The sequence below is a fragment of the Onychostoma macrolepis genome, chromosome 25 (assembly GCF_012432095.1).
Source record: "Onychostoma macrolepis isolate SWU-2019 chromosome 25, ASM1243209v1, whole genome shotgun sequence".
NCBI classification, from domain to species: domain Eukaryota; kingdom Metazoa; phylum Chordata; class Actinopteri; order Cypriniformes; family Cyprinidae; genus Onychostoma; species Onychostoma macrolepis.
The window spans coordinates 19,275,983-19,292,749 of NC_081179.1; the positions used below are offsets into that span (position 1 = coordinate 19,275,983).

The 16,767-nt window shown below is 33.7% G+C and overlaps 1 protein-coding gene across 1 annotated transcript in view; it reads right to left on the minus strand.

Moving 5' to 3' along the window:
* The window catches only part of mob2a (MOB kinase activator 2a), a 45,191-nt gene extending 30,564 nt beyond the window's left edge, over positions 1-14,627 (minus strand). Inside the window, exon 1 of the mRNA XM_058767042.1 lies at positions 14,107-14,627. Within this exon, the coding sequence (XP_058623025.1) occupies positions 14,107-14,123 (17 nt within the window). The 5' untranslated portion in view covers positions 14,124-14,627. The remainder of the gene's footprint in view (positions 1-14,106) is intronic.
* Positions 14,628-16,767: the final 2,140 nt, after the last annotated feature.

Consider the following 16,767-nt stretch of genomic DNA (forward strand, 5'->3'; position numbering starts at 1 on the left):
CACCATCCATCACTAGGGTATGAGGTAAATGTCATGTTCGAGAACAAGATGGAAGACCAAGAAAAATGCTCAGGGGAGAATAAAGTCAAATATTCCATAACATAAAATCCAACAGCACTCACAAGTATGTTTGTTCACAAACACACAAAAAATAAATCTTACAGAGGGCCAGGGTTGCCAGGTCTGTGAAACAAAATCAGCCCAATTGCAAATCAAAACTAGCCAAAATCTGTTTTTTTTTCTCCTTGGTTTTCCTCTCCGTCTGGAGTCCCCTCCATCGAAAATGCATTCCAGGGATATCACTTTAACCCGCGGGCTAAAAAACAACCCATGGCAAAAGTGTAAAATTATTACAATTTTGTGGGACAATTGCAAACTTGGCAACACTGCTAAGGGCTTAATGAGCAAGTTCTTTCAACACAAACTATAATAAATAAAGCATTATTTCAGATATGTATAAATATGACAAATAAACTTTTGAAGATGCGATTCCTGCAAACTGATTTTTAAAAATATGTATTAACATTTTTATATTTAAATTATTTAATTCATTTAATTATGTATAATTGATCATTAAGGCAGAATATGCAAAGATCTATATTCAATGTGTGATATATATATATATATATATATATTATTGTGTGTGTGTGTGTGTGTGTGTGTGTAGATATATTATTCTATAGCAATGTTCAAAATACTTCAAAATTAGTATAATGTATTAAAGCATATATAGTGTATCAAAAAAGTCACCTAGGACTTAAAGGGATAGTTCGAATTGTTGAAAAGTCGTTATTTTTTGTTTTCTTTGCACACAAAAAGTATTCTCGTAGCTTCGAAAAATTACAGTTGAACCACTGATGTCACACGCACTATTTTAAAGTCTTTACTACCTTTCTGAGCCTTGATCGTGATAGGACCCTTGCTGTCTATGGGAGGGTCAGAAAGCTCTCAGATTTCATCAAAAATATCTTAATTTGTGTTCCGAAGAAGAATGGGGGTCTTACAGGAATTTATTTCTGGGTGAACTAAGCCTTTAAGGTTATTTAGAACTAGTCGTGTTTTTTGCGGTATTTTACAATCTGCTGTTTTAAACAGTTTCAAGTGTCATTGCTCAGACGTCAGTGTTTGCTGAACGTTCATCATACACAATCAAATCCCCGGATGAACCTGAGACTCATAACAGGCCTAATTACAGCAGGAAAGATCCAGAATAATACATCAAATACTATTTCTATTTGTTGCCTCGCTAACCTAATTAACATAACAAGATTTTGGTGGCAGAGTCAACACAATGACGAAGCGACTGACCGACTGATTCCAAACCCCGATTAAGCCAGCCGAGGCAATGAAACCTCAGACGCCGTGAACTATTAGGCGCCAGGAGAAAGATTACTAACTTATGTAACTCAATTTATGTTTGGATAAATAGCTGAAGAACGCGCTATTAGTTTCCACACAAGCTGAATATGATAACATCAGTGGGAGTCTATAACAGCCGCTGCGTTCATCTCACTCCTCGAGAGCATTCCACTTGTGACTTCCCATCATGCTTTAACATTGCTTTAAACACACAGAAAGGAGCCGCTACTTGTTACACTTTGCTTTGTTTCAAAACAGTCTGGTAAACGGTCAAGATGAACCATCAAACAAGAGAAATAGGTGGCATAAAGGTATAAATATGCCAAAAAAAAAATATGCATGAGGTGCATGAAACTTCTTTTACAGTAGCAGAATAAAGATATACTAATGGAGAGAGAATAGAGTTATGATTGGAGGTGATGTAGTGCTGCCATCTAGTGCATAAAAGAGTACATAACACTTTTGGGCAGGGAACAAACATAATGGAAACTATGTACTTTATGTGTTTTCATCCATTTGCCCTTTCATTGTATGGAAAAGTGCAGCCTTAACATTCTGCTAAACTATTTTTTTGTGTGTTTTATGCAAGAAAGCAAGTTGTATGGGTGAACTGACATGAGGAGTAAATGATGACAGAATTTTAATTTTTTGGGTGAACAATACCCCTCCCACCGCATGAATGATTATGAAACTTCATATCAGGTGGTTTTCATGTTTCTGACTCAAGACTGAATTATGGGGTTTTTGTGGGTAGATTCAGTGTAACTGTTTTGTCTCGTTGCAATATCCTGTAATCTAGAGCATTGCACTTCAAGTCATTATACTGCGTATGGTTTCATTTCTGTTTCATATGCCGAAGAACAGCTGACACATGGAGTTTCACATAGTTCTGCAAACACATTTCAGACATGGGTGAGATTTTGACAGGATGTCTGAAAATGTTTTGGGAAAAAAATGACGAAGTGTCTGTTTGACAGACAAATGACGAACAGACTATTTTGGTTCATTTTTGTCTTGAACATTTCTACCAGTGTTATGTCCATCACAATTAAAATTACATTCAAAAGTTTGAGTTTGGTAAGATTTTATGTTATGATTATACTGTATCTTATTTACTTTTTATTTTTAACTGTTTTTAATACATTTTGAATATTTTTTAAATTTTTTTTATTCTTTGCTTTTATTTTTCTTTTGCTTTTTTACGCATCTGTTGCAATTATTTTTTATGATTTTTACAAATATGTATTTTTACCATTTTACCATTGTGTATGAAATAAATAAATTTTTGTGTATTCATTGTGTATAAATAAACTTGCTTGCTTGCTTAAGGATGCATTTATTTGATCAAAAATACAAACACAATAATACAGTAATATTGTGAAATAGTACAATTTAAGATAACTGTTTTCTATTTGAATACATTTTAAAATTTTATTTAAAAGAACAGCATTTGTTTGAAATAGAAATTTTTGTAACATTATAAATGTCCATAAAATTACACTGTAAAAAAAATTCTGTAAAATTTACGGTAAAAAAAATGGCAGCTGTGGTTGCCGGAATTCTACCGTAAAAAATACGGTAACAACATTTTAGGTTTTACGGTTTTAACTTAAATTTACAGTTAAAAACCATAATTTCATGAATTGATATAATGTTAATATACCAACCTATTAAAGTACTGAAATCTGTTTTGTACTTTTGAAATACACTGATAACCACCAAATGCAGGTGGTGATGAGAAAGTCACATGATGAACCAAAGCCCATCACAAGCAGCTTTTAAATAATAACATATATAGAAGGTGCACAGAGTCATTCACACAAGCACTAAACACCATCATGGTGAGACTCATTAAACTGAAATATGCAATAAACATTAATTTAACAACATTAGATGTACCATACAACCCTAATAAAAAAAAAAACAAAGAAGAAACATAGTTATTCCAAAGTAAAAACATCAAATTCAATCAAAATTTGAAATGCAATGCAGGGAATTCTGGGAACGTCAGTTTAGGGCTGGGCGATATATCGCATGCGATATGCATGCGCATCTCGTCAGTAAAGCCGGTTCCTTGATTAGCGGTAAATCTCCATCACCTGTTTTCAAATGGAGCGCCATTTAATACACGGAGCCGTAGATCACTGCGTTCATTATCTGCCTTCGATAATGAACGCGATATTGCCTAACTTAATTGCCTAGGAAATTTTACAGGAACTTACCATTAACCATTTAACAGGTTTTTACTGTAGCATTTTCACAGTTTTTTACCGTTAAAATCATAGTCATTTTTACAGTGTACTTTAAACTTTTTTTCAGCAAGGATTCATTAAAATTCTTAAAAAAATTATAATAATAAATATAAATGAACATAATAATATATAATATATAAATAATAATCAAATGGTCCACAAAAAATAATTCACCCCTGAAGAAACACCCATTTGCATGGCCGAATATTAAATTAATAAATTCTAATCATTGAAAATACAACTTAATTCACAAGTAGCACGACAACCATGTTGATTTGATAGAGAACCGAAACCTCAAGGTTCAAAAATAAGACAAGCACAGTTGTTTTTACTGTCTGTCTGTGGTCATTTCTGGGGCGTTTTGCAGCTGTCAAGCTTTTACTTGCTAAAGACACTAACTGCCCAATAAGACAACTGTTCTGTGATGCAGTGAAAGCTACAAACACTGCACATTTTGCAAAGTGATTCCCTTAGTAAATGTGCTTGTTATACAGAGATATCAAGTAAGAAATACACTGACGTAGATCAATGCGATACATGGACGTCTGTTCTGTCTCATGGCCACAGTATTGTTACATTTAACGTCAGCACGTTATTCAGGATCCATATTGCGAATCGCTAACTGTGCCTTATTATGTGGATTATTTCCTGTCTGCAAAGAGCAAGATCTGTTCTCAATAGTGACAGCTCAGAGGCCACATTCACAGTGAGATGTGAAAGACGTTACGCACCTCGTCAACGTTTCCTATCGCTCTTTTGAATCTCTTAGTTCCTTTCAGATGTTTAGCAATGATTACTTTCACTTTTAGAATGAGTGGGAACGGATATGAGAGGAAAATCAAGAAAACTCAATCAAATTCTCATTCAAGTTGAGTGCATTTAATTTAATCGCCTAGTAGTATCTAAACCAAGGGCAGTTTATTAAAAAAATAAAAATAATAATAATAAATAAATGCATACACCATTGATTAACTGAAATTAATTAATTAATTAATTAATTAATTAATGATTGATTGATTGATTGGCCATCCATCCATATATAACTCTTTAAACTATGATAAACCAAGTCCAGATGCTTGAACATACATCAGCTGTTTTTGTTGAGACTTTGATTGAAATCTTTTATTTGTGCTGAATGGCATGAGGTTGCACCTCTGGGATCTTCTGCTCCTGACTGCAGCTGTGTGAATGAGCTCTGGGTTTGACTCAGTGCCAGTGGCACAGAAATGTGAACCGATCTGACCTTGACATTGCTGTCCAGTGGCTGGATGTATTGCAGTCCTCCTTTAAATAATTACACAGCACACAAGTCAAAGAAGTTAAAGGTGATATTGTGCAATAAACAAACTGTTTTTGTTCCATTATGAATGAATGCTACTAGGGAATACACCAAATATAGAAATTCAGGCCATTACAGATTATGAAATCACGTTTTCTACAATAACTGATATGATCATTTTCTTTTAAAATAATTTATTCTGAAACTAATTACTGAATAAATACAAAAGGAATTAATATTGATTTATTTAACATATTAACAGTTCTTAACAAATTAATAAGGCCCCGTAATATAATGATTTCTTTGTGAGGGTGCCCTTTTCCTATAATACACAGCTATATTGTAATAAGAAGAATAATGTGTGTTTTGTTATAAAGATAAAATTAAATAATACAATTATTTTACCTTTAACATTTTACGTCACTGTATTTAAAATTAAAATGTTACTATATTAATATGAATACTATATATTAAGTATTTTTATATTAATATTTTATGAATTATTTTTCATAATAATATTTTATATTATTTATTAATATTACAAATATTACTATATACATATAAAAATTAAAAAAAAAAAATTTCATTAATCGGACAAAAATACATGCAGTTTTGTTTTAACCTTTGTGCTTAAAAAAACAGTACTGACAATACAATAAAATTAACCATTAACAATTACAATTAACCTCATCATTTCTGATCAGTCTTTAGAAAACAGACTGAAGTATTACCATCAAATTTATTTAATGTGAATGTAAAAATATATTACATACACATAACTTTATTGATTTATTTATTATTTACGTGAATAATTAAAACATTTACGTTTAAAACGGCGTATTTAATCTACCAGCGGTTCCATTCAGACAGTGATGTTTACAGATACGAAACGCACTGCACAGACGAAATAAAATAACGGGATCCAGCCTGAAGACGGCGCGCATATAACAATAAACAAGGAAACCTGTGAAACTACCAAACACACTTACTTCTGTACAGTAAGAATTCATTGAACTGTCAAACTCTATTGAAAATCATTAAACCGTTTTCAATGGCAAATCTTTGCTTTTGATTACACCAGAAAGGCCTCAGAATCACTTTTTATGCGATACAAAGAGATTTTGACTACAAAGGGTAACTACTTTAACAAAACCAATATTAAAAACATCAAAAGAACCTGTCATGGCATGTCAGCCAAACGACATGATGAAGTCTTAATAATAATAACAGCATAATAGTTAATATGAGTGAAAGGATAAGACATACTGTACCTCAGTCAGGACCAAATCAAATTAAAGAAAGGCAGGATCACATGACCTTCCGTTTAATCAGAGCTCATTGGCTGACAGCAGACATTCCTCCTCGACAGCCAAAAACAAAGACTCGGACTAAGGTCAGGGCATAAGGGTTTGTTTTTGGTTTTTATAGACTGGTGGAGGCTCTGAAGAGTCTGTTTAAGCCAACATTACACAAGCTACCTCAAGACCCTAAAGAAAGCTAGTTTATTGACATTTTGTATGGTGGTGTTGGCTTTACAATGCTAATGACTGTGAACTTTATGAGCTAATTGTTAGCTTAGTTCACTTAAGATAAAAGAGGTCAACACAATCACAAAAGGTTATCGTTATAACAAAAATGTCAGTCTTGCACGACTAGCTGAAATACACATTGGCCACAACACAAATGATTCGCCCACAATATTTTATAGCTATATCAAAATATCGATTCTAGTTACTGATTCTACGCCTGTTTTAGAATGACAAATTAAAGTGTTGATGATAAAGAAAACAAAAACTTTTTCTTGTTTAGAAATGTACTTCATGTATATCATATAGTTTTAGTACAGTTTTTTTAAAGGTAAAAAAGTATCTTATTTTACAAACATCTCGACATATTAATTCAAATATTTTTCAGTTGCATCGCATGACATTTTACAATCTGAACTACCCTTGCCTTGTTATTGAATGGTTTGATTTCTTGATCTTGAGAGTCATTGGGGTTTACATTATTATTTTCTTGTTTTATTTTTACAGTGGTTGCACCACATGACTTATTTGACGAACCAACCCGATCTCATGAAAGTGCGTGTGAATAGTACGGCAAATAAAAATGAAAACTCGTGGTACTTATACGCAAAAATGGACTTTGACGTATATATACACTACGCGATGGGTAGGATTAGGGTTGTGGGGTAGATGCGTATCATAAGTACGCGAAAACTGCGTATCATATGCACGCCAACAAATTTGGTATCATATGCACGTGAAAACTGCGTTTTATATGCACGTCAAACACGTTCGTATTATATATACGCCAAAGTCCATTTTTGCGTATCAATACCACAAATTTTCGTTTTTATTTGCCGTACTATTTATACACATTTTCATGAGACTGAGCTAGACGAACAAGTTTTTCAAATGTTAAACAGCAATGAAGTTTTCCGATTTATTTTTTTATTTTTTCCAAGAAAGAAAGACAAACTACTTGTTTCTTTAATTTTTTTATGATGAAGACATTTTTTACTCAATGCACCTCAAAAAATATGATTTTTTTTTTTTTTAATTCATATAAATTAAAAACATGCTCATCATAGAAATGTCACTGTATATATGAATTGGATTTTTAATGTAATTTTGAATAAATTAAAAGATGTGCATAAAAAAAGTTACAGCACCACTGACCCTTAAACAAGCAGGTGCTACAAAAAATCCAATTGCATTTCTATTTAATTGAAATAGTGCATCATGTAAGAACTACGGGAGTTCAGAAATGTTTTAAATACAGTATAGAGAGCTTAATTTTACTCAACTCTGGGCTTGTTTTGAAATGTACTGGCGCCGTCGGTTCTGCACCAAATATAGAATTTGCAAGCAAACAAGCAAGCAAGCAGCAATGCCAAGTAAAACAAGTACAAACCCCAAGGACAGACCAGGACCTTTCAGAAGGAAAACACACTGCCATAATTCACCAAACAATAAAGTCAAAAACAGTTCTAAAGACTGCAAATAATAATGTTTCATTCATCAGACCCTAAATAATCACAGTTTACCATTCCATGGATCGCTGTCTACTAATGGTCTACAGGAAACAAATACATTTAAAAAAAATTTAAATATTTAAACAATATATCAAACTACATTAAAAACTGAAGCTGACCAGTCCTAAAATCTTGACCTGGAATAATAAATGTCATGGTTATTGTAAAATCTGACATAGCTCCCATAAAGCACTCCTCTGAAAACAATGGCTCCCTCCACCCAGCGGACAACACTTCCTTCCCTCCGGCCTTTCTGTAATCGCTATTATTTTTCTACATAGTGGAAATCTCCACTCCAATAAAAGTTCTGTACTCCATCCTTTGTGTGTCAAGTGCCCTCCTTGACACCAATAGCTAAAAGTCTATAAAACTATTGCTAGCATTCAAACTAGGATGCTAACCTGTCCCCTGACAGAACCTGACTGTTTCTTTACAGAACTTTTGTCTAAGCAGATTAAAGACAACATGAAATCAAATCTGACAGAGAATAATACACTGATATTAAAATACTGGCAGATACCGATAAGCTGATAATTACTGACAAGCTATTGCCAATAACCGATAAGCTGATAATTTCGGACATTATTGCTGATAACTGATAAGATCATAATTACTGACATTATTGCCAATAACCAATAAGATACTAATAATTGACGTTATTGCCAATAACCTTCAAGCTGAAAATGACTGACAATATTGCCCATAACCGATAATAAGTTAATTACTGACAAGCTATTGCCAATAACCGATAAGCTGATAATTTCTGACATTATTGCCAATAGCCGATAAGATGCTAATCATTGACACGTTATTGTCGATAAATGATAAGCTGATAATTATTGACGTTATAGCTGATAAACGGTAAGATGATAATTACTAACATGTTATTGTTTCACTTTTTTCATTTTAAATAGTGTGTAATGTTGCTGTTGGTGCATGAACAGTATCTGCAAAGTTGCTGCGCTGAAAGTTTAACGTAAGCGGAGATATCGTCTTTTAAAAATCAGGAAGTTTAATGCCTACAAAAACGACTCATATGGGACTACAACGAGATACTTCCTGGGTTGCATACGTAAAAAACCCATAAATTTGCATCAACCCCTCCCTCCGGAACACGCAAAAGAGGGGGCAAGGCCATGTTCTGCGGCTTTGTCGAAGAGGAAGAGTTATAGTGGAGAGTTGTAGCCATGCCGTCGAAACGGTGTTATTTTCACCCAGCTGTCAGGTCTTCTGTGTTCGGGCTTCCTACGAACGCTGTAGTTCGTCAACAATGGTTAAAATTTATGTGTGATTATGTTCCTGACAATTACAATCCTAATTCAGCTCTCTGTGCTGCGCATTTTACGGAAGACAGCTTCCAGAATCAAGAGAGTTCAGAGTTCAATGCCGGATTCACACAGAAACTATTACTAAAACATGGAGCAGTTCCAACTTTAAAACCAGAGGCAGCAGTTGTTGGGCCACAACCTGTAAGTAAGATTTAATAATTTTAAATGTATTTGCATGTATAATTTCAGACGTAATGTTTTAGTTTTATCAAGAACGTAAACAAAATGCCAACGCTGGCTTTAGTAGCCAGTTAGTTAAATGCTATTTCGTGTGTCTATGACAAACGTGTACAAACTTCAAAAAATTGTATGTAATCACAACAGCAAACTTCATTCAGAAACGTTTTGTAAGAGCCGTGCTTGCGGAAGTTCTGCTTGACTCTCTTCATTACCGCTTTCTGGGTCTGATTCTGGCTCAAACTGATACGGCAATATTGACACCATTATTTACATTTGACCGCAGCACATGCGACTGTCGCCCGTGAAGGTAATGGGCGTGAAGTTTCCGGACAATGTGCAGTACGCAGTTTAGCCAATCACAACACACCGGCCCAACTAACCAATCTGAGCCCATTGCCCGTTTCTGAGGGAGTGGTTTCAGAGAATCAGGAAGTCAACCGGTCGTTCAAATGACAGAGGAGAAAGCGGCTTACAATAAAGGTGAAATATATGAAAAATAAGGCGTTTTTTTAACAAACGAAACACGAAGACGTTATATTGCACCCCATAAACGCAATCAAGCAAAGAAAAAAAGCAGTAAACCACCCCTTTAACCTATAAGCTGATAATTATTGATATTATTGCTGATAACCAATAAAATGCTAATTATTGCTGATAAATGATCAGATGAAATTATTGATGTTATTGCCAGTAACCGATAACATGATAATTACTAACATGTATTGCCGATAAACGATAAGATGATAATTACTAACATGTTATTGCCGATAAATGATAAGGTGATAATTATTGACGTTATTACCGATAAATGATAAGCTGATAATTACTGACGTCATTGCCGACAAATGATAAGATGATAATTACTGACATGTTCTTGCCGATAAATGATAAGATGATAATTATTGACGTTATGGATAATAGCAGATAAATGGCCAATTCTGTACTATTTTTTATAAATTAAATAAATGAATTAAAAATAAAAATCGGTTGTTTTTAAATGCTTCATGTGAATTTTCACAACACTGTACTGTGCAGTATTAAAAACAGGTATTCATTTGGCGATTATCTAAAGATTACATTTAACAGTGCTATTAGGGTTTTTAAAGATTAACTTAAAAAAACAAATATGAGATGATGGCAAAGTGATTTTTACGATTGCCACTTTGTAAAATAGTTACATTTACACATGAGATTGGGTTGTGAAAGTCAAGTAAAAACAAGTCCGGACCTGAATTATTTCTTGCATGATATTCTATTCAATGACTTTCATGTTGTCTTTTATGATAAACTTACTTGCAAGTTTGAATAAACACAGTTAAACCATTTTTTCTGCCAGAATGTTGGGTGAATCACAGGGCAGAAGCCAAAATGTCACCTATGCAAGTCATCAAAACAGGAAAGGATTTGGTCTACCAGCCTGCAACGGCCAGCATGATGCTTTATGTGGTTAGAACAGACAAAAACAGCAACAGCAGTTCAACAGAGGATGCTTATGTAATGAGATAGGAATGTGAATGTATGGTCACTGTCTTTGGACCTGTTAAACCAGCAGCATGATGGCATAAACCCATAGGAATGCCTGACAATGCCTGACCTTCTGTCTATGACCAGAGGCTGAAGCCACATGTGACCTCTCACTGACAGCAGAGAGATGCTCTTAAAAATATGGGTAACACTTTATTTTGATGGTCCCTTTTGAACATTCTGTTGACACTAAGTAATGTTGCAACTACATGTCAACAAACTCTCATAAGAGTATTAGTAGACTGTCTGCTTCATATCTACTAACTCCTTATTGTGTTGGTCTCCCAACAGATATTCTACTGACTATAAGTAACTTTGCAAGAACGTGTCAACTTAATCTAACCCTAACCCTACCAGTCAACTAATACACTACTAACACTCTAATGAGAGTCAGTAGAAATGTAGGTGCAACATTATTTATAGTCAATAGAATGTGTTAAAGGGACCATCAAAATAAAGTGAGACCAAAATATGTTCTGCTGCATGTTTTATCTTGCATGTGCTCAGTCATATATGTAAATTATAGCTTTTACTTTTGCATATGGGAATCTGCACAGTCAGGCAGAAAAGTCTGCATGGCGACAGCTAGTCAACACCCTGAAGGCGCTGATGGGTGACATCTATTTGAAGTGACCGTAAGTCATTCATTTTCAATGAGAGTTCCTGATTTGATCCAACATGAGCAACAGACAGTTCGACTTTATGCAAATGAGCAGTGATATAATGCAGCAACAACCAATGGGAGTGCAGATGGGAGTTCACAAAGCTCTAAGACACTGACTTTGCTTAAAAGACAACAGCTAAGATGATTACAAAAACATTCCATATTATATAATAGGGGGGTAAAAATCATAACAGAGCACTTATGAAGTTCAGTATGAATTTTGTCTATTTGCTGGTGATTTTTTCAAAAATGTAAATACTGATATAAAATTAATCATAAGGCACAGTATAAAATTAACTAAAAATGCAAGATATAAACTTAAAATTGCCAAAAAAAAAAAAAAAAAGTCAAAATTGAATCGTAAGATGTTATCTCAAACAAGCTTGTTTTTTTTTGTTTATATCTGACTATTCTTTTTTACTTTCAACTGTGAGATGTAAACTTAGAATTGCATGATAAAAAATTCAGAATAGCGAGATATAGGCTAAACTCAAAGTTCTCCGAAGACAAGCGTGCTTTTTTTTTTTGCAAAGGACTGTTAATGACTTGCAGTAGGACTTTTTTCAGAATTGCAAGATAAAGTCACAATTACCTTTTTTAAAGTCTTTTATTCCATAGCAGAAATAAGTTTCAATAAAAGCAGCTTTTTCCATGGTTAAAAAAATAAATAAAATCAATTAATTTAATTATTAATTAATTAATTAATTTCATAAATATCACACCGAAATCTCTGGACAACATTCATCAGTCAAGTCTGCAGAAAAAATAAAGGATTAAATACAAATATATCTACAAATAATTGTCCTTTTATGAGACCAGTATCAACCTGCTCATGGAAGCTTGCTCATTGCTTTGCACATGCAATGTCAGCTGTACTCAGTGAATTAAAGGCAGATACAAATAAGTGCCATTTTAAATTGCAATATTAACCAAAACAAAAATAGTGAGGCTCTGAGCAGATCTGAACCTGCAACTGAGATGAAACAACCGAATCTGATCTTGAACCACAGTCAGTCTACAGTTTAAAAATAACAGTATCTCTTCTGTTCTGCAAATCATAACCGTCAGATTAAACATCTGTCATCATGGCTATTGAAAAAAGACTTGCTTGAAGGAAAATATGTCAACTGAACTAAAACATGATAAGACTTGCTATCAAACAAAGGTATTAAACGATGTATAAAATGACCCCGATACACTATCAGTACTGCGTCATGAAGATAAAACACTTTCTTATGAAATAAATGATTTTTACATTTGAATTAAGTTCTAACAATTTATGAAAGAATTGAAACAGGTGATACCAGAACGTTCTTTAACCAAAAGTGTCCAATAGTAAGAGGCTACCAAGATTCAGGAAGTAAAAGTGATATCAATATGGTTGCCACCATGAAGGAGGTCCAACTTTTGCAGAATAAAACAGCTTGTAATTAGTCACTGATATGAATCAAGTCTTCATTTCATGCATCAAGATAATATCACTTTAAACATATTTGTCAAAAGTACTGTTTATGTAAAACATTATTTAATTCCAACACATTTAAAGGGATAGTTCACCCGAAAATGAAAATCCTGTCATCATTGACCCGTATGAATTTCTTCTAAAAATATATTTTGAAGATATTTCTTGATTTTGTCTATACAACAAATGGGGGTCAATGGGGGGACTTTCACTGTATGGCCAAAAATTCATTTTTCAAAAGTGAAATACAGGTTTGAAACCACATTTTATTTTTTTGGTGAACTACCCTTTTAAGATAAACCAACCAAGCAAGCATACAGTACTTCATACACTCAAACTTTAAGGTAAGATGTAACTCAAAATGAAGTTTACATGGGGGGAAAAAAGTAAAGCTCATGCAGTCAAGTTAATGTAAAAGTAACCTCCTGATAGATATCCATCCATCCATCCAACCGATACCTGAGAAAATCTCAAAAACTAACTAGGTGTCAAAAAGTAAATGTCTTAATGGATCTGTAATACGTCGCTGACAAATATTTAAGTCTTCTGATCGATTCTTGACCTAAAATAACCCGACAGGTCAGGGTGTAGCTTCTCATGTGGCAGGATATCATGAAGGAAACCACACGAATAGAACAAGGTGCCATGTTCTATGTCAGACGATATCTACGGAATGACTGAGACACTTCCAATACAGTCATTGAGCTGATTCTACTATATTTCAAAGCTCGTTCACTTTTAAGAAAAACAACTTAAATTTCTTAAACTCTCACACACTCTTAAAAATAAAGGTTCCAAATTGGGTGTTTTGGCAGTGATGCCATAGAACCATTTTTGGTTCCCAAAAGAACCTTTCAGTGAACAGTTCCTAAAAGAACCATTTTGAAGAACATTTTCAAAATCTAAAGAACCCTTTCTGCATTTGAAAGGTTCCATGGATGTTCAAGGTTCTTCATAGAACCGTTGATTTTAAGAGTGCACATGATAATTCATAAGTGGCCAAAATTATAATTGAACTCACCCCATCAACCAGTCCATGCTGCTGGCAGCTGATCCACGCCAGCCCTGCTTTGACTTTCACCGGCTGTTTAAAATGATATCAGGGCTGGATTGGGTCTTTCTGGAGTGGAGCCTAAATGTATAACAGTTTTGGACACGGAGCTGCTCCTCATTGACTTTGACTGATTTCTAAAGAGCCTCGATTTGAGCTGGTGCTATGAGGGCTGGTGGGGTTCAGTTGTCAGAACTGTGCTGCTCGTGCTGTGGGATGCCGGTGCTCCGGTGCTCCGGTGCTCGTGTCTTGATGTCTGTAAGGCAGGCATGAAGTACACTCAGTGTCTAATGCTTTCAGTCCCGCTGCTGCTTGATTTCAGGAATCCGGAAGTAAACACGGACAGTGTTTCAATTTCAAAGCCCAGCGAGACGACTATCAGCACTGATGAACGGAATGAACCAAAAAATGTTTGTAAAAAAACTGTCTAGTTAGGCAGCGTACTCGGCTTTGGGACACAACCACTGATTCCCCCGCGACCGTCGCTTCCGTGCCTGTCATTGTTCACCTCAGCTGCAGTCAGAAATAAACACAAATATCCTGCAAGAGACACATCCACATTTAATAAATATTTATTCCTATTTCTCGGATCCCGCCCTTTTTATTTTAATTTATTATTTTATGTAGTTTAATGTAATTTAGCCTAATTTAAATTAGCCAATTTATTGTTATTATTATTATTAAATAATAGTAATTTTTTTTCTTGCACTCTTTAACCGTTCATCTTGATTTATTTATTTTTTTTCAGCATACGTTTCAGAATTCATTCTTGCTGCTACATGATACGTATTCTATAACTGTTTTTATGTTTCTTTACTTATTGATTTCATGCATATATTTTATTTTCAACTTCACTATCAAAGTTGTCGTCATGTTAAGGAATAAAGAACCTCTCATCCTACCAAAAGATGGCGCTGTAAATGTAATTATTTCATTGCAAACTCTATGGCAACTATACGGCAGGTTTTCACACTTTAATACCATAACCCTCCCTGAAGTGCCACCTGAAATTAAATTTTCTAATCATTTAAAAACAGAAATTATTAAATGACTCAATATCGTTGTAATGTATTATATATAATACACTACAACGATATTGAGTCAATAATTTATGTTTATGCATGTATGTGTGTGTGTGTGTGTGTGTAAATATATATATATATATATATATATATATATATATATATATATATATATACATACATGCATAAACATACATGCATATATATATATATATATATATATATGTGTGTGTGTGTGTGTGTGTGTGTGTGTGTGTGTGTGTGTGTGTGTGTGTGACTCATTCTAGAATTGTGGGTACAAGCTGAGAAAGAAATAAAAAAATATATATTTTATTTTGTTCAACTTTTTTCTATTTTCATAGAACACACTTTAAATTTAATATTTTCTATATTTGCTGATCTTAAACATGTAAAATTTTAAATATTTATTCTGAAAATCAATGTACTAACAGAAAAATCTGTCAACTCTGTTAACAAATGTAACACAATTTAAAACCCTTTCCTCCCTAGGAGAACATCTGTCTCTTAATCCATTAATTAAACTTTAAACCTAATAATATATAGACTTTTTGTTTTAGAGTAAAAATATCAACACGTTTAACTGAAAAGTTGCCAACATGGTGTGCATTTTCTCTAAGCATAGCTTTTATAATTTCATGTAGTAGTAGTAGTAGTACTAATCAGGCTAATTAGTTTCTGATCAATTTGTTAACAATAAAACACATATAATTATCATTTTTAAAGCAAAACTTTAAACAAACAGAGTTGACATCGATGGTAACAGAGTTGACATCAGAAAACAGAGTTGACCACCTGTAGTTAAAAGACCAAAAACAGCAATATTTTCCACAATGTAACAACTATATAATTTTATCAAATACATGCGAATTACAGATCTTTCAAGTAATTGAAAATTAACTGCATGTGTCTCATGCATTACAGATCTGGAAAATAAGACGACATAGCTGCTCCCTCACCCTGGGCATGCAAATCAGTTATTGGCAATTTCTGCCCATATGTCTATTTAGTATGTAAATGTGAGCTATTCAAGTTTTTTATAGACATAAGAGCTCTTGATTCAAGGAATAGCAGTTTGCAAGAATTGTATATTTACTTTGAAGCCTTATGTTTACATTAGTATTTATGAACATTAGAGAAAAACAAGATTGTATTTTGAGTAGTGGTGCTTTTTTCCTTTTGTGCAGTCTATCTCTGTCTATTTTCTGCCTTCCTTACAGGGTCAGCATGTTGCTGTGCCCATTGTTGCCCTTGCCTTTCTGCTGCTGAGAGTTTAATTTACCTGTAATTCAATTTCTTTAGCCTGTAATGATATAAAACAAATGTATAATTTACAGTAAAATGACCCAGAATTCAAAATACTTAAATGTAATTGGGAATATTTGACTCTGTTACTCATTGTCAACTCTGTTTTCATTAAACTTTTTAAACCACTAACAGAGTTGACAGTAACATAGTTGACATTTTCCACCATTTTGTGCTTTAGCTCAAGATGCTAACCCTCAAACCAGATACCACATGGCATGTCTAGAACAGAATTTTATGGATTTCCATAATATTATTGTTTTTAAAAAAGTGAATGATCTGCAAA